The sequence below is a fragment of the Akebia trifoliata genome, chromosome 12 (genome assembly GCF_017979445.1).
Source record: "Akebia trifoliata isolate Shusen 1 chromosome 12, ASM1797944v1, whole genome shotgun sequence".
In the NCBI taxonomy this organism is placed as follows: domain Eukaryota; kingdom Viridiplantae; phylum Streptophyta; class Magnoliopsida; order Ranunculales; family Lardizabalaceae; genus Akebia; species Akebia trifoliata.
Genome location: NC_141386.1, coordinates 32,621,868 through 32,641,963, shown reverse-complemented (window position 1 = coordinate 32,641,963; position 20,096 = coordinate 32,621,868). Strand labels below are relative to the sequence as shown.

Here is a 20,096-nt window from a genome sequence, read left to right as displayed (position 1 = left end):
TGGATCGGTCAGACCAACTTTGGATCTGCTTTGGGGATTTGGGTTCCAATATGGATCCTATCAAAGATAAAAAAATCCAATTTTATTAGATCAGTTTTGAATCAATCATCTCTTGATTTAAAAATTTACGATTGGTTGTATAAAGAATAATGATGAATGCACGCAGTCTTTGTGTCTGTTGGGTACATGGCTGATGTGGCAAGGGTATATAATCATACATCTTTTTATTATGTATCCCGATGAAAATAATTTATGATTATTTGCCTTTGCCTTGACTGTTATATAAAATATGAGATAATATGTTATTATGTAAATAATTGAAAGGGAGATTTATCCGACAAGTCTATTTGTTGTAATTTTATTACAAAAACTTCCTTACTTGATCAAGTTTGTTACTTAAGTAAATCTTACTTTGGGTCTTTCGGCCCACATAAATTATTCAATTAGCAATCCAACAACATAGACTTCTTGATTTCATGAAAAAACTCAAATTCAAATGAAAAAAATTAAAAAATTAAAAAACTTTTTAAGCATGATCGTACGTGTTTAAATGGATGGCTACTGAACTCTCAAATTTAAAATTAAAATTAAATGGAGAAAATTAACTTTTTTTTTTTTAATTTTTTTCTTCTTCAAAATTCTTAGAATTTTGTCTCTTATAATCTTGTGACATCAAATCATGTTTTTTGAATGCCATAAATTGAACCTGTAAGTATACACTCCAAGGTATGTCAAGTAATAAAATAACCGCATAAAATTGAAGTTTATGATGTGGATCAGCAAAATTTGCTCGGTAACAAATTTGATAAAGTGAGGTTTGATGGGTAACAAACTTCATAAAATAGGATTCCCTCAGAGTTCTAACAACTCTAAGGGAGTTTTTAAAAAAAAAATGCAACCGTTGGGTATACCAAGTAAATCTCTCGACATCCATATCTTCGAAGATGGAGGTAGGTCTATTGACAGCCCTATTGCGACTTTTTCAGTCCAACAAAAATTGGGTTTAGACCACGTGCTTGTTCAATCAGCCAACCAAAGCTCAATCATTACTTTATTTTTTATTTTTTTGACTTCTAACTTAACTTTTTTGTGTTCTATAAACGTGAAAATTGTGAAGATGATTATTGATTAATTTAGAGAGCTGGTATTGGTACCCGAACTTTTACTTACTACACCCCATTTTTTTTTTTTTTTAAATTATTTATCACTCTAATAAAAGGTTAAAACACACCCTTCAAACATAACAAAGATTTTGCTCAAATTATTATCTCAACATCACAATGCATTCGACAATTTTCATAGTTGTTTGCATTTATTATTAGACTCATATAATTATGAGGGGTTGGCTCAATGGTAATTTCGGACTGATAAACGATTAATGCTCGTAGGTTGTGAATTTAATACCTAGTATGAGCATTAATTCCTCAGGGGCCACCAGCGAGGGCGCACCCTCACTTAACTAGTGTGTGTAATGTGCAGACGTACATTCCTCGAGACTAGTCCTTGGATAAAATCATGATGATATTGAGTGTGCAAAGCCCAAAATGAGTTCAATTCGAAACAAGGATACTTGATTATCAAAAAATAAAAAAAACAAATGATTAAATTCATATAAAATCTTAAACCCAAAAAATATAGATCTAGAAAAAAAAAATAAAGTCGTGCATGAGTGACCTCAATGGAGGACACACGGAGAACACCTTGTCGTGGTGGAGCGCGCATGTTAGTAGATGCGTTTTACTCATATCTCGAAGAAATGCATCTACAAGCAAGCACTTGCCACCACATCAAGATGTTTCCCGTGTATCCCTAATTAATGTCACTCCAACATTAATAAAAAAATTATATAACATTTATTGCCACCCCAACTTTTTCTTATTCTCTATTATTTACTTATTTATGTGGTTTCAAGATTTTGCAAAATGACGGATGGAAGATCCGGAGGAATGAAAAAGGGAGAATGACTCAAAAGTACTCTTTATTGAGAATATGTACCGAATAATCCCCTAGCAAAATATTAATCTATGAAGGACCTTATGAAGATTTTTTTATGAAAATACCTTAAATACCATTTTAACAACTTTATAAAGTGTTTGATCTAAAAATATACAAAGTCAAATAAAAAACTTGATCAATTTATTTAGTTATTAATATTTCTATGAAAAAAAAAAATTATTTATCAAAATTTATTCATAAATTATCAAATTAGATTCTTATTGGAGAATGTCTTTATTGAAACTTGAATCATTGATATGGACATGTAATTATCTGAATAGAGCTAATCGAATTTGATTGAGAGTTCTAACACATTCATTATTAAAGCTTGAATTGATCTAAATTCTAAACCGAGTGAAATCTGAATTGGACATAGATTAAATGGTTAGTACCTTTGGTTGGGTTTGGTTTAAAGGGTTCAAACCCAATCCAACCTGCCCACTCCCTTTATCTCTACATGAAGGGGGATTTGTATTTAATCTCACAATAAATCTCGAGCACATCATTTAACTTAAAATAATGATTTTCTGATGCCCCCTCTAACACATGCCTCCATACGTTCCATGACATGGCACGTGCTACAATCAAAAATTCTTTTCTTGGGGATACAAAATTACACATATTTATGGGGATGTACAATTGTGTATCCCGGGGGAAAAAATCTATGGTACTTCTAAACCTTTGCCACGTCGAGGGGTGTGTATTAGAGGGGTCGTCAATAATTCACTCACTCCCTTTAATTTTAGAGTGTTGATAATATGACAGACTTTTGGTGAACGCATGCTGACGTGAAAATACATAAGTTATTAAAAAATATAAGAGAAAATTTCTCTCTCTTGTCTTGCCCGTTATCTGTTCACACATTTAAAATTTTAGATTTTAAATCTTAAAAAGGATCGTTGGGCCCACATTGATTATTACATCGACAATCCAACAACATAGACATGAAAATATTCAAAAAAAAAAAAAAAACAATTAAAAATATTTATTTTTTGAGCTTGATCCATAGTGTTCTACTCGAGCCCTACATTTAAAAATATAATTCAATGGTGAAAAATAATAATAATTATTTTTTTTTAAGTTCATATAATTTTATCTTCTACAACCCCATTTCATTGGATCATGATTTTGAATGTCACAAGGTGATTAAATCTAAAAGTTTTTTCTTTTTTTCATTGTGGGCAAAAGAGAGGAATTCTCTTTTTATTTTTTTAATAAATATTGTACTTTTATGTCAGCATGTCAAGTCTGTCAAATTATCGGTACTCTCAATTTTATTGACTTTTATTTGCTATTCTTTTCAAAGCATGTCCTACCAATTCTAATGCCTTTCATTTTCTATTATCTTTTCTCTATTACCCTTTCTCCAATAATATTCTACTAATTTTATTGTCTTTCCTTTTTTATCTTCTTAAACCCCTCTTAGGAGCATGTTGGTGCAGTGAGCATCCTTTTATTTTAGAGTCGTGCTGGGGTGACACAGGATTGATGTGGACATGCATACATAACCGTAGATGATTTTTACTCGTATCGCAAGGAAACACATTTATGATTATGTGCACATCCCACGTCAAACTTGTGAGAATCGCAGTAAATACTTTTTGTCATTTCAGCATTTTTCTTTGTTTTATTATAAAATCACATGATAAGTGAATGTATATTACAAACACAGATCTGATTCACTGGTGTGAATTTATAACAAAATCTCTAAGCAATTTAAAGCATGTTTCCATGGTGTGCTAATATCATGACTAAAATAAAACCATTATGATTGGTTTGCTCTCACTTACCATTGTATCCATGGATATAATCGTAATTTTATCGATTTAAACTTTGACACTCGAGTAAATTCTCACAACTCAGAATAACACATGTACGCGTCGCCTCTCCGTCTTCTTTGCAGCTCTTTTAGCCTCTTATAAAAGACTTTAGTGCGATCGTGGTTCATTGAATCCGTGATCTGTCGAACCCTAATTAATGAGAGATGTTTTTTTTTCTCACATATTTAAACCAAACCACCATTCGATACAAATCAATTTGGTGACCATCTTCTTCTTCTTCTTCTTAAATTCGTCTTGGAAATCTTGATTTCTTCTGTTCGATTTAAGATTCAAACCAAGAATTTCTTCATAGATTCGATATCTCAGTTTAATCTGATCTCAATATTAGTTTTAATTTCTTGTGGCACAGAGATTAACAGTGGCTTCTGTTTGTTGATGGTCATCTAAGTTGCTTCGAAGAATCTGAGAGAAGAAGAACGCGAGTTTGTGATACAGGTTTTACTCTCTCTCTCTCCCTCTCTCTCTCTCTCTCTCTCCATCTATCTATATTTCTCACTAATTCAATCTTATTTAGCTTGCTTTTTCAAATCTTTCGAAGTTTATGATTGATTTTAACTTGCAATTGTAAAAAGAAGTAGAAATCCATAACAAGGTTTACCGTCTTACCTGAACTGGTGGCGGCTTGACCGAGTCATCTCAAGTGTGTTGTTAAAATGTGGTGGCTAAGGCGCCATGGATAAGTCAGTAAAAACTTCATATGAGTTTAGCACCGACTCGGCCGAGTTGCAGCAGTTTCAGCTGAGTTAGTGCTGATTTCGTTGGCTATCTTTTATTTTTTCTGAGTCGCACACAAAGACTGCGGTGCAAATTATTGGTTAATAACCCTTGATAGAACAGTTCAGCTTGATTCAAGGTAAAGGAGTCAATAAGAAAGCTATATTAGTTAATCGGATTTGGTCATTTGGGTATCGTTGGTTTGAGTTTATAAGTGATTCTACTTAAATACATATAATTGTTTGTTTCTACTTTTTTTATATATTCTTTCTGATTCTAACCTTAGAATGATTTTAGATGAAAAGAATATAATTTGGTAATTGGTTTTGTGTTCTGCTCAGAAAGGGATGGAACAGTTGATAGGAAATGGGAAGAAAACGAAATTGGAAGTAATCCCCAATAAAAATTGAATTTTTTTTTTTTTTTTTAAACATTGTAACTGATACCCAATTTGAAGGGATTACGAAAGAGTTTAGTTCTTCCAATTGTTTTTCTTCACTGTTAATTTGGGGGGAAGGGGGCACACTTTTCTTTTCTTCTATGAAAGAGTCATTTCAACTTTACTTAAGAAAACAAAGAAAAAGTTATGTGATACACGATAACTTTCATAGTATTAAAAAAAAGTTATGTGCCCACATTAAACTGTCAAAAAAATCAGTGAAACATTCAAAATTAAAAAAACAAGATATTATTAATTATGGAAAATATAAAAAACATATATTTCATATTAATGCAGTAAACATTGTATAATCGGTTTTTTCAAAACTACCAAAGTTCACAATTAATCGCTGATTTATTAGTGATTTTAACAAAAATCAGTAATCTTTATTTCCGATTTGTGTCTTATTCACTGAAGTTTTCATCGCTATTCTCATAATGAGTATCTGCAGGGACGAAAATTCAATTGAGGTTGTTTGGTAAAACTGTGGCTGACCTAGCATTTTTTTCAATCTTTATTTACTTACACCGACCCCAACTCTTTGGGGTGAGGCTTTGATGATTATTTAGTCTGCTTTATTCAATTAGTAGTAAACATTGGAGTTGATTTTCATATTTGTTACAACCTTAGGAAAGAGCACATTTTTTTATTTATTTTGGTGGGCCGCACGTGCCATCCCACCCAGCATCTGTACATCATTAAATAGCCACCTTTTGGTGGAAGGGCATATAGAGTTTTGAAAGCATGACTTGGGGAGCAAACCCAGTCAGCTTAGGAAAGAGCACATTGACCATATGGCAGTCATGTTCATATACTACCTTATGATCTTGTTATGAAGCATTTGGTTTTAAAAGAATATTTCACAACCCTCATTCTAGATGTGTTTTTGCTGTGATATTTAACGCTTTTCTTTTTCTATCACTTAATGGAAAAATGTGAGTAGCTTTATTCTGAATGTATTGTTTCTGTTATATTATTTAATGTTCTTTTTTCCTATCACTTGATAGAAAATTGTTCTTATTATTCATTATATTTTGCTCTTAGTTTCACCCATTTTATTGAAAGATGGTTGCATTTGGGAAAAAGTTGAAGGAAAGACAGATCGAAGAATGGCAAAGGTATGTTTACATCTCATCCTGCTGAAGTCAATTATTTAAATCCCTAGGCATTATTTGTTGAATAGATATTAATATATCACTGTCCATCACTCGATAAAGGATTCATCCCTGTTTGGTAATTTGTTCATCTTATTCTGTAGTCTATGTGACTTAAGAAAATTACCAATCATCTTTTGTGTCTTCGAATTGTGTTGAGAATATGTTTTCTTATAAGTTTTCAATTAATTATACATCCAATAAGATGTAGTAACAAATAGTGCATATGAAAACATAGAGTAAATCATATCAAGTGTACTTTTGATGCCACTTGCACGCGCTTCTTTCAGGAAAAGAAGAATGGTAAATCTTAATCATTTGTAGTATCTTGTTAACATTACAAGATCATCTGGTTATTGGAAACCTTAAAATGTTGAGTGATGCAAAATGAAATTGTTTTGTTTGAATTTAGAACAATATCTTTTTTTGCTTATAAGTAAGAATTTGAATGATCTAATAATTTCTATACCAGAGATTCAAATTTCCTTTTAGAAGTATTAAAGTTTTCCCTTTGTGCAAAATGCTAGAAAAGTCCTAGAAAGGTTAAACAATTTTCTTAAGAATGGTAGATGATGGTCTATCTTCATTATTTGTCCTACTTTCTCATGAGGATTGCTTCAGCCCCCATCTTTGATCTTCAAATGATCATTACATTGGGGCTAATTTGTTCGACGACTGGTTTAACATGCATCACGTTTAATAAAAATTACTGGTATCTTTAATCACTTTTTCTAGTTTGTTTAGATTCACCATTTATGTTTCCAATGAGTGACCACTTAGGTATGGTATACTAATAAAACTTTTCAATAACTGGAACTCTAGTATGAATTCGAAGGTGAAGGAAATTAGTGTTAACAAAATCAATCAGTTTCCAACCATTGTAATCAACCTGGGTTTACTGCTATGTCAAATCTAGGCAAGCCCATAGTTGACACGGCACCGGAACAAAGGTGAGTTCCTAATCATGGGGGAACTGATGGGTTTTGTTAGCATTACTCATTTGAAAATACTGATAATCTGTTTGATACAATGAAAATATTTCTGAATTGATATTCTCATGGAACATTTCTATTATGTATCATTAGAATTATATTAATCTCTTATGTTTTGGTAAAAATATCCTGTAATGATGTGATGAACTCGGTTATTTCTCTTTATTCTGTTGTGCAGATGATTTTAGATGTTGTAATCCTGTTATTCAACTATATTGTTTATACATAATTCAATTCCTCGAACACCTAATTCAATTTTCATATATTCATGTGCAAATTGAATGTTCAGACCAGTCCTTGACTTTTGCATAGCATGGAAATTCTATTTATATGTTTTTAATTTTGTTACTTCAAGCTACTACATTAACTACAAGTTAATGAAGAAGAAAGTAAAGCAATATACTCGACAAATTGAGGTTGGAGCACAAGAGCGCCGTCATGTTCTCAAGGAATTCTCAAGGATGCTGGATAATCAGGTATGAGTAATAATCATTGGTGACTAGGTGAATTTGAATATGTTGAGATTTTTTCTGTTACATATACACTATAGATGTATCAAGTCACACCTAAGCATGAGGATCTATTTATTTACTTATTAGGGAATTGGTAAACAGTTACACATGCAAGCGTAATAAATGAAGTGCAGATTAAAAATCTTCATTGAGGCCTTTGAGTTTTTAAGGATCACTTAATCACAAAAAATCAACCTATTGGAATGTTCGAACCCCTATGAAAAAAGGACTCAAAGTTGATGGTTAAATGAACAACCCATACTGTTCTACTTGAAAACCACTTTTGATAGGTTAAACGTTTTTGGGTAGGAGTTTTTTTGGTGTGCTGTATATGGCCCCAGCAAATCTGTGTAAAAACCATGTAAATATATCCTGTATATTGACATAATTTAGGACATTCATGAGGGTTAGTGAATAGTCTGAGAACAAATGGTGATGAGACAAATGAGTACCCAATTTTAGTTGGTTTACACTAGAGATGGGCCTTGAGTCCACAGCTGCTTTAATTATAGATGAAGTATCCTCAAGGGAGAGACTTTTACTTCTGCACCCTTTTGATTTCTTTCTAATAAAATATTAGTTGTTCATAAAAAAGTAGTTTATATTCAAGGGGGTGTTCCTTTGTGTCTGTTCTTTCATTTTAAGTTTAATACTGTTTTTGGTGATGTTAACTTTTCTAGCATGGAAAAAAAATTTATATAATTTTTCTGATGTGAAACCATGTATAGACATTTTAGTGATGTAAGATACACAGTTTAAGGGTTGTTTATGACTGTTATCACTTTTCTTGTGACTTCTATTGTGGAGCATATGCATGTAAAGCAATAAGAGCTATGAATATGTTGTTGTGTCATATGAAGTGGTGCATATAGAGAAATTCCTGTTGTTGGTTATGTATGCCAAAATAAATGCACAATTGTTGGGGTTTTACTTTCTCTCTCTCTCTCTCTTTTAACCCCTAAGATGTCCAATTATGCTCCATAAAGTGGGAATCTTTCTATACAAGATTGTGGGTGCAGTCTGCTAAGTAGAATATGTTTCCTAGTTGTTATAAATTTACAGTGCAGTCCCAAGAACAGATCTAATCATCTAATTTCTTATTCTCCAATGACTAGGTGTATTTGGAGTTAAATTGTAGAGAGCATACTTTAGCATATTGAGATACAATTGAAACAAATTACAATATATTTGATCAGTTATTTCTTTGCATTGTGAAGATGAACTACCATTTATTTTATGAGAGCACCTGTTTCTTTCTGGCTTGATATGTTATGCATGCTTTTAACAGAGAATCTAATGATTGTTGGACTATTTAATTAAATATAGTCAGGGCTGTTTACTTTGATGGTTTCGTTTAATTTCAGATTGAAAAGATTGTCCTATTTCTTTTGGAACAACAAGGGTTACTTGCAAGCAAGATAGCCAAGCTTGGAGAACAGCATGCAGTACTTGTACAGCAACCGGAAATGTCCCAAATCTCTGAATTACGAGAAGCATATAGAGAAGTGGGACAAGAGCTTTTAAAGCTTCTCTTTTTTGTTGAGATGAATGCTATTGGTCTGCGTAAGATACTGAAGAAGTTTGATAAACGCTTTGGCTACAGATTCACTGACTACTATGTGAATTCTCGTGCAAATCATCCTTACTCCCAGCTACAACAAGTGTTCAAGCATGTGGTAATACATTCAATTCAGAGAAGATTATTTTTGTCCTTAAATTGTCGAGAAGATCCAGATAAATTAGAACCCTACCACACCTTTGTTTTTATCACCTTTTAGTCTTAAATGCAAGTTTTAGTTGTTAAGGTATATAAAAGCTTTATCAAGCACGAACTAGCCTCTGAAAATTGCTCTCTTCACATGAATGGAGGCATTATTGATTTATAATGGAACATACAGGGCATTGGGGCTGTTGTGGGAGCCATATCTCGCAATCTTGCAGATCTTCAGGATCGTAGAGGAAGCTACTTATCAATCTATGACCAACCATCTGCTCCATTACAGGTTTCTTCTAACCTCTTTTTCATTTAATCATATTTCTTCTTCTTTGTCTTTCATTTGGTTGAGGATTTGATTCACATTAAGGTATGTTATGATGTCATTTGCAGGATCCTGTCGTTGATTCAATACAAGCAGCTGTAGACAGGTTAACTCATTCAACAAATTTCCTCCAATTTTTAGGACAACATGCACTTATTATGCAAGAGGAGTTACCAACTCCGACTGAGGATCAAGTTGATGAGCAGAGATATCATTTTATGTCTCTTCTCTTGAACTTAGCGAATACGTTCCTGTATATGGTCAACACATACATTATTGTACCAACAGCAGACGACTACTCCATGAGCCTTGGAGCAGCGGCAACAGTTTGTGGTGTTGTGATTGGGGCAATGGCTGTTGCACAGGTGTTTTCTTCAGTGTATTTTAGTGCGTGGTCAAATAAATCATACTTCAGACCTCTCGTATTTAGCAGTATTGTTCTTTTTGTGGGGAATACTTTATATGCATTGGCATACGATCTCAATTCAATTGCGGTTCTGCTAATTGGTCGTCTACTCTGTGGGTAAGTGATTCTCCTCTAACTCAACGAGTGTACCCTTCCTGTTTTTTTTTCTTTTTCTTTTTCTTTTTCTTTTTTCATTAATCTTATATATTAGCACTTCAAAGATGATGAGGCTATATATGTACGTTTGTATTTCTTATGCTCTTGTATGAAACTTCTATACTTACAGGACAAACATTGTCTTTTTTTTTTTTGTTTTTTTCTGATAAGTGGGACAAACATTTGTCTGCAGTCTGCACAAATAGCTGTTATTCCCTTTGGTCAATTTGTTTTCCATGAAATCTTATCTAGTTGAACCTACAGCATATGTTTGTTACTTGGTACTGAGAAGCTGAATGAAGTAGTGGGACTCCGACTGTCATTGAATTGGGTTGGTTATCAATACAATAACATGTTATGTTAGTAATTGCAACTTGTTTGCACGTTTATACCTGACTGCAGAAAACACATTTTGTGTACTATTATCCCAAGTGATCGAGTCCATGTTCATTGCAAAAGGTGTTAGTCTGTTCCCCACAAACTATTAAAATTTTAAAATCAATTATCAATGGAGCACTGGGTTACTAGGACCCCTGTCAATATTGGGACTTCGTAAATCATTGCAAGTTGTGTTCTTATGGAGACTATTTGGTGTTTTTTCAGCAACTACATTTGGGAAATCCACCTTTGCTAACCTTTTTCTTATTTTGGTGATTATATCATATGTTGGGCATTGAATTCGTTTGTCTTTCTTCTGTTCAAGATTCCCAAGAAAGGCTCAATACCAAAACACATTATTAAAAGATTCTCCTACTGATTGGGTTCTATATATTTAATTGTACTACACTGCTGACTTTAATGTAAAAAGCTGCATTTCTATCAGCTGTATTATGCACATATTACTAGTGTGAATGTTGATATAGACCATATCTATCTATAAGGATAGATTTTTTAAATTGTATCTGTATCATTTGATATGATTTGACATGATAACACCTGTCTTCATTTCAGATTTGGTTCTTCAAGAGCTGTTAATCGGCGGTATATCAGTGATTGTGTACCTGTTAGGTTACGAATGCAGGCTTCTGCGGGTTTTGTTAGTGCCAGTGCTCTTGGGATGGCATCTGGTCCTGCCCTTGCGGGCTTACTTCAGACTAATTTTAAGATTTACATGTTAACATTTAATGCAAACACTTTACCAGGCTGGGTTATGGCTGTGGCATGGTTAATCTACTTAGTCTGGTTGTGGATTTCATTTGAAGAACCTGCTCGTGATGAAACTGAAGTTAGCCATGTTCCACAGGAAGCTAATGCTGGTAAGTCCAACATGGATATAAATCTGTTTATTCAATACTTCTAAACTAGTTGTGTCCGAGAAACAGTCAATCTTCTTTCATATCTACAAAAACTGCATATTCAGATAGTTTTGATCATTCGACAATCTCAAGCATTAGGTGTCATTATCTCTTTAGTTATTAGCTTTTTGAAATATTTCTTTAGAGTTTTCTTTTCGCTGATGTAATTGTTTGAAAAAATGATTTGCAGTGGTTTTAACCATTGATTTTTTACCTATTTTTAGTAGAATTCGTGGAATGTGGTTGAAGTGCATACAAGGGGTTGTGTTTCTTAAGCACACACAGATGTAGCTATCATAGTCATAGACAATGATACCAGATATTTCAACATGCCCAGTGTACCTGTATGCACACTATATGATACCGAAACTGGTGTCTGATATTGCATGATACATGTGCAGGGGCAGAGCCAGGATTTTGCTCATGTGGGGGCAACCAAGAGTAGAAAAAAATTTGTGGGGACAATTCAGAGTGAAAAAATAGTCGTGGGGACAACTAAAAGTGGAAAAAAAAAATTGTGGGGGCAATAGTGGCAAATTTCTTTATCCACTGCTAAAATCTGTTGCAATAGCACATTAATCCATAGAATTTGAAAACTCTTGTGGGGGCAAGTGCCCCCCCACTTTAAATCCGCTCCTGTACATGTGATTATCTTTTTTTCTTAACTCAAGACAAAATTTTCATTTGTCTCGTCAACGAAAATATATAATTAAGAGTAAAAAAATCTTACTATAAAAATTAGAAATATTAGAAACTTCAATATATTTGGCATGGTGTAAAACATTATAAAATGATATGGATCGAAGGTGTTAGCTTACTAGATCAGTAAAGCTTGTGAGTGGTAATTCCACAGACCCGCCTTCACCCACCTGTCTGTTAGAAAAATGATAGTGATATGGTTAAGAATAAAAATTATAAATGAAGCTCATCTCACAAAACAAAAAAAATATTAAATCATGGATCGATACATTGGATAGGATGCTTGAATTTATTTCCATTTCCTAGATTTTGGGAAATGAATAATGCTATCACTATTTTCCATCCCAGTGTGTGTGTGTGTCCATATCTATATTGGGGCATCATAGACCATGGATGAAATTTGCGAGGCCTATTTAAAAGCTCATATTTTTTCTTCATGTGGTTAAAAGGTTTTCTCTTGTTTTTTCCCCCTTTTTATATATAGTTTTTGGCAGTATCTGAGAATTAATAGTTTTTTATTTACAATAGTATAAAGTCTTATTAGCTATTTCTCCATTTATTAATATATAAATAGTATTAAATGTGGGATACTTATCACAAGTAACAGGCTTGCCCAGTTGAAAATTCAAACACTTCAGTTTTGGCACCAGAGAAAATGAATATAATTACAAGCCTAAATCAGCCTGGACCTGGATTGGACAGATGTGTCTAGATCTCTACTGGTACCACACAGTCCTTGGCCTAGGACCTGCCTTGTCTGGCTTGCAAGCTTTGGCACAAGTAGTTGTTGTCTTACAAGCCACTAAACCCTAATTTCCCTTATCTTCTCACTTCCATTGGAAATTTTTATTTCATTTCACAATATTAATACTTCCAATGTTTTCATGTGTTGATTAACATGAGGTTTCATTAGCAGATTTTTTTTTCCTGTTTATGACAGGACCGACCGAAAATGATGCGCTTGAAAAAGGTCTTGCACAACCATTGCTCTTAGGTTTAGAAGAGAGGAAAGAAGATGAAGATGAAGATGAAGATGGTGATGAAGAATATGACGGTAGTGAAGAAACTTCTTCTTCTGAACCCAACAGAACTGCTACTTCAATTGGATCAGCATATAGATTACTGACGCCATCTGTAAAGGTGTGTAGTTTATTCTAGGTTTCATATGAATTTACATTACATTGTACATTTCACAAGTGATTGGCATTCATATCAGTGCAAAACTATATATATATACACACACACATTGATTTATAGGCATGTAAATACAGTAATTCTCCTTTCTTCTATGGTTTCCTCTCCTTGAATCTTGACCCAATCTATGAATCAACATCCCTTTTATGGTGTAAAAATTCCAGTACAATTGATGGCAGATCCTTCTAGTAGGAAGAGACCATACTTTCAGGATTTCAGATAAAGTTGTGAATGTTCATGGTAAAATGCTTAAGTAGAGTGGTTGCAGTGGTGTGTGCTTGGTCAAGAAACGCGGTTGAAATTTTAATTGCATATTGCAGCCATGGTATATACATTTCAAGTTGATGACTATGGTTATGTTTGGAAATAAAAGAATACCACAAATTGCAACTATTAAATGCCTAATCTCAAAGAATATGTGGTGCTTCAACATTGTTTATCACTTTTAAATGCAACTTTTTTTATGTAATTGTTTTTTTCAGAAGGGAATTAGACTTATGAAATTTAGTGTTTCCTTCGGATACTTAAAATACATCACTTGAAGTTTTCTAGATGAAATCCATATTTTCTTATTTGTTTACTTGTCTGTAGTTCTCATCTTTCATTCCTTGCATTTGGAAACTCACATGTGCGGTTCATGTTATATAGAAATTCATATTTTAGCAAAAAAAAGTGAGAGAAGATCAAAGAAGCGTGACATATCTGCGTGTATCCACATGGATTCTCCTTTTCATATAGTTTAGCTGCTATTAAAAGAGTTTGTGGTTTGATTTTCCAAGGGATAAACTCTTGGTCAAATGTCTGTACTTAGGGTTGTCAACGGATGCTCATCGGTTCGGATACAGCAATATCCGAATCTGAATCCAAAATTTTTATCTGATATCTGAATTCGAATTCGATTATCCTATCAGATATCGGATAATATCCGAATAGAATTCGAATAATTTTTTTATTAAAAAAACAAAAAATTTCCTTATCCAATTGATTTTTCATTATTAAAAAAACCTATTATATTATACTATGTATATAATAAATAAATCAAATAAAATAATATATATTATCTATTATTTCGAATTGGATATTATCAGATTCGAAATGTTAATATCCGAATCTGTATCCAATAAGGATTCAAATATATAAAACTATCCGAATTTGAATCCAATATTTGAAATTTTTGGATGATATCCGATTTTTCGAATTCAAATTTTTGACTATCCATTGACACCCCTATCTGTACTAAGCTTGATCTAGCTCATATGACTTGCATTCTACCATATTTCAACCATGTCTCATGGTTCCAATTGGTTTTAGTATTGCATGGATGTGTTCCCTATCTGTTTTGCAGATTGGGTCAAAATATCCATCAAAATAGGCTAGTGGAACGGTCATATCTGGAGTCTTTAGCTTCAGTCTTTGGCTTGGAAATTTCACAACAATGAAGAATGTTTTTCAGATCAATTCACATCTGTATGTGTTAAAATATAAATTGGAATTTTTAAATATGTTTCTTTGCATTTCATTTGTTTCATACTTGCTAAAAAGACAATAATGATATCAATTCACCAAATGCTATATGAATACCAAATATGTTTTGAAGTGGTTCTTATAGGAGCCAAAATTGTACCAGAGTTGTGCATGATTTCTCACTATCGTTTCTAATATTTTCAGGTCCAGTTATTGATTTATTTCATGCTTAAATATGCAATGGAGATTTTACTTTCAGAATCAAGCGTTGTTACCACATCCTACTTTGGTTGGTCAACTAGTGCTGTAGCAATTTTCCTTGCTTGTCTTGGGTTAACAGTTCTTCCAGTAAACATTATCGTTGGAAGCTACATCAGCAACATGTTTGAAGACAGGTAAAGTTCCTGGATAAGGAAACATGTCGGTATATATTTGTTAGGGATACCACTTTTAATATCTTAATCTGTTAGGGACTACGAATAGTAATAGTCAATGTTCAAAAAGCTGGTTTCATCAGCCACAGGTACCCAATACTCCTGCACAATACTTTTGGCAGTAAGGACATTCCAGTGCAATTATATTAAGAGGTTATTAAAATTAATAAGTGCAATAGTCAATAAGAAAATATAATATAAAAAAAAAGAGAAATAAGTAGCAACTAATCATTTGAATTCCTTTGTTGTATCAAATGTTTATTTTACATACATATTCTATTTTATTATTACGTTGTTATTTAATGCCCAACTTGTTAGGAAACCAGATGCATTGCATAAAGGTGCATGAGATACTCTTTTATTATTAGTTTATCTCATCATCATTGGAGAGTTAACAGAGTGGGAAAAATTATTTGCGAATTTCTTTCTTTTTATTGAATAATGCAATTCTCTATATGAACCCTCTCAGGGTTGATGTATCTTCATCCTAATTCAGTTAATTTTACAAAACTCCCCTTATTATCAGTAATGTTAATAAGTAATACTTACTAAGATAACAGTATTTACACCCAACATAACAAAAGTTTAAATTTAAAGGTGCTCCTATGCTTGCTTCTTTAGAATAGTCTTAGCTTAATGGTTCATAATACATGTAGTTTATTGGGCTTCAGGCCCTGCTTGGTACGAAGCAAATCATTTGCAAATGCAAATGATTTGTTGGACTCTAATTTACAGATGCTTGGTTACATTCTATTATTTTTTTGCATTGCAAATTATTTGCATGAACCTCTTAAACCCATCACAAATTTCAGCAAATTGTTTGCAGCCCAAAAATGCTGCAAATCATTTGCGGTGCAAAGTTTTTGCATTTGCCAATTATTTGCATGGTACCAAGCAGGGCCTCACTGTCGGAATATTTGCATTTTTTCTTGGTTATTTTAACAGATAAAAACAACAGAATTCTGCTATATATATGAACTCAATTTACAATCAAAAATAATATGTAATGGCATGCAAAGTGAACTTCTGGTATGGAAATAATTTTCTACCATAACCTGTTGATGAGTGTTTCTGTTAACTGGTTGCAGGCAAATATTATTGGTATCAGAAATTATGGTTTGCATAGGTATAGTCCTAAGCTTCCACATAATTGGCTCGTACTCTGTCCCACAATACGTCTGCTCAGCATTTATCACATTCGTTTCTGCTGAAGTTCTTGAAGGTAATCTATGGTCATTTTATTTGTATGAAGAATTAATTCACAATGTAACACATCCACTCAAATTAATTATAATTTTTTCTTTTTTTAATTATTTCAATCTATTGGCTGAGATTTTTTTCTTTGATCTTTTCCACGCCCATTTTCTCGATGAATCCAGGTGTCAATCTATCACTCCTATCTCGGGTGATGTCGTCGAGGCTTGCCCGTGGGACCTACAATGGCGGATTGCTATCAACAGAAGCAGGAACCCTTGCTCGGGTGGTTGCAGATGGAACGATTACGTTGGCGGGATACTTGGGTGAAAGCAGGCTCTTGAATGTCACTCTACTTCCATCACTTGTCATATGTGTAGCCTCCATTATTGCCACCATCCGAACCTACAACACCTTATTCTGATTTATTTCCTCTGTATCTATAATGAACTCTTGAATGTCACTCTTTACTTCCATTAGTCTTCATATGTGTAGTCTCCATTGTTTCTATCATCCGCATCTACAACTCCCAATTCTGATTCATTTCCCCTGTATCAATAATTTCCAATTTATGATTTTTTTCCTGCATCAATGATGTACGGTGGAAGAAAAATAATTTATTGATTAATTGATATGGTCTTTATTGAGTTATGCTTGCACTGTTTTGCGCGTGCTCTTACTCTGCCTGTTTCAATTTGAATCTTAACTGTAAAACAGATTCCACTGGAGCTGAAATATAAGGCATCCCTGTGCTCTTTCTATGTTGTGCCTTTGAGCTTATAGTTTGAGTGTGTGTTTGGTAACACTTCTGAAGTCTGAATAGAGGTAGTCCACCTTTAAAATTCAGACTTTAGAAGGCTTATTTCCATTTGTTTCATTTCAAATTTCAGACCTCAAAACCAAAATTCAGAAGTTTTTAACCAGCGATGCGGGTAAGCTGGATGAAACTTTTGAAGTTTGATTTCTAGTTTCCAGATTTCAGACTTCAGAAGGATTACCAAACATATCCTCGAGACAAGAACACATCCAAAACATTCAAGAACCAAGGTTGAAGACAAAGGTTAGAAAAATTATCTTGTAAAAGTTGACGAGCTTGAAGACAATGGGTCCTTTGGCAGGGTTTAAAGATAAGGAATTTAGGTCATTTTATTTTAGTATCTCATGTCAAATGAGGTCATCATCAGTTTGAAAATACAAATATGTCCAATGTATTTTCAAAATAATCACCTGAGGATGGCAATAGGTACAGTTGGGTCATGTTGGTCCCTTGTTAAGAACATGAGATAAGGGTTTCTACCTAATAAGATTATCCATCTAATAATCTTGTTAAAACCTTACTGTTTATTAAACAAGTAACATGGTAGGACCCATGGAACCTTATAAGTAGGTTAAGTAAGGTTGGGCTGTGTCATAATCAGGTCCGCATGCATAACCCGTGAACACTAAACCGTCACAACATTCTCCTCCTCGACTTATTTATAAACTTGTAATCTTAATGAAAAAATAGATTCTATTTCCACCATTAATTAGTTGTTGATCTCTGAGATATTATCTCCTATGTTTCATGACCTAAATGGGTCATATAAGCAGCTGGTGGGGCCAATTGCTCCCACAGAACCTTGAGACACCCCTATATTTTCAATTAATTACATGTTCCATTTATCCCTACTCCCTCACCTCTCTCCCTATTTGCCCCCACACCCTCACCTCCCTCCAATTTTTGCCCCCATAAAACTTTGAGACACCCCTATATTTTCAACTAATTAAATGTCCCATTTGTTCCCATTCCCTCACCTCTCTCCCCATTTGCCCCCACACCCTCACCTCCCTCCAATTTTTGTCCCCACAGAACTTTGATACACCCTTATATTTTCAATTAATTACATGCCCCATTTGTCCCCACTCCCTCACCTCTCAATTTTTTGTTGATGACATTGCCCTTTGACCTGGAGTTCTCAAATATTAATTGGAAATGACTTAAATATCATTTTATTCAACTTCTAACTAAAAGCCTCTTAATTTCTCCTTAAAATCATTCATCTTCACTATACAACTAACCATAATTTGCCCCCACTACAGGAAAAGCCTCGTTTCACCCCTATCTCTATCTTATTAATGTTTCATAAGCTTACTAGAATACTCTTTTAATTAGTTGGATAATTCGAATTGAACCACACATCCAAAAATGCATCCAATGCCTTGGATTTTAAACCACTAATCTGCCTATGGACAATTACATCACTTTCATTTTATTATTTTATTATTTTTGAAAACACTAGATTCCAACTCTTCCATCAAACAAACAATTGAGAGAAGGGGAATAACGAATATTTCTTAAAAATCAATACTGATCGTCATAGGAACCAATACAATTTTTTTTTCTAGGGGTACATTTTTTTTTGAAAACCTATATCATCTCAACCGTCTGTTTAATGGAAAGTCTCAACATGAGGCTAAACTTTTATTTGAAAATATGAATAACATGCCCCATTTGTTCTCACAAAACTTTGAAACACCCCTATATTTTCAACTAATTACATGCCCATTTGTCCCCACTCCCTCACCTCTTCAATTTTTTGTTGATGACATTGCCTCTTGACCGGGACTTCTCAAATATTAATTGAAAATGACCTAAATATCATTTTCTTCAATTTCTAATTAAAAACCTCTTAATTTCTCCCCTAAAACCATTCATTTTCACCATACAACTAACTATAGTTTGCCCTCTCTACAGGAAAATCCTGGCTCCGCCCCTGCATATAAGAGTTGGGTTGTACTAAGTATGAGCAATTTCGGATCGAGAGATAAGAGGTTAACGCCTGTAGGTCGTGAGTTTGATACCCAGCATGAGCATTAATTTCTCAGGGGCCACCCACGAGGGTGCACCCTCACTTACCTGGTGCGTGTAATGGGCGAGAGTTGCATGTGCCCCGAGACTACTCCTTGGACAAGACTGGTCTATGGACTGGGATACCAGTTATTATTACTTAAAGGACCCTCATGGATGGGTTTCTTTCTAAATAGTCCCTAAGTTTTCAATTGTTGCTTGGCAGGACATTTAGTAAACTCTTTCTTTTTAAACGGTCCGTAGACCTCATTTCCCACATTTCTTACGATGGAATGTCTTAACCGTTTGAATTCATCGTTATCACTCAAAAATTTGATTTTTGACATCTCAATCGAGTTTCAAAGACTCCATTCCTTCAAAAAGGATTTAAGAAAAAAGTAATTTTCAAAGGTTTTTTCAAACAATTTGAAAATATATGTAAAAACACTAGGATTTTTTTTCACTTTTTTTATTAGATTTTGGATGAAAATTGATCAAGAATGGTTCTTTTGGGTTGAAATAATATACATAAATTGTTATCTCAAGTTTTTAGTTGATTTTTCTATGTATTTTAGTCGTAAAAACTCAAAATTTGAAAATGGGTGGGTTTTACCAATGTTGAGTTCACCACTTTTTATTTAAAAAGTGATGAACTCAACAATAATTAAAAAGTGTATAGTTCAACAATAAATATAAAGTGGTTGAACTCGACAGTAAATTTTTTGAACTCAACACTACATA

At 33.5% G+C, this 20,096-nt stretch overlaps 1 protein-coding gene across 1 annotated transcript; it reads left to right on the top strand.

Annotated features, from left to right (window-relative positions):
• Positions 1-3,889: 3,889 nt before the first annotated feature.
• On the top strand, positions 3,890-17,187 carry LOC147389620 (SPX domain-containing membrane protein At4g22990-like). Its single transcript, XM_086417759.1, has 11 exons — positions 3,890-4,271; positions 6,034-6,107; positions 7,491-7,611; positions 9,012-9,323; positions 9,546-9,650; positions 9,755-10,209; positions 11,200-11,504; positions 13,183-13,382; positions 15,105-15,295; positions 16,423-16,556; positions 16,714-17,187. Exons 2-11 carry the CDS (start codon positions 6,055-6,057, stop codon positions 16,950-16,952), a joined length of 2,115 nt encoding a protein of 704 aa, XP_086273885.1. The 5' UTR covers positions 3,890-4,271; positions 6,034-6,054; the 3' UTR covers positions 16,953-17,187.
• The last annotated feature ends 2,909 nt before the right edge of the window (positions 17,188-20,096 follow it).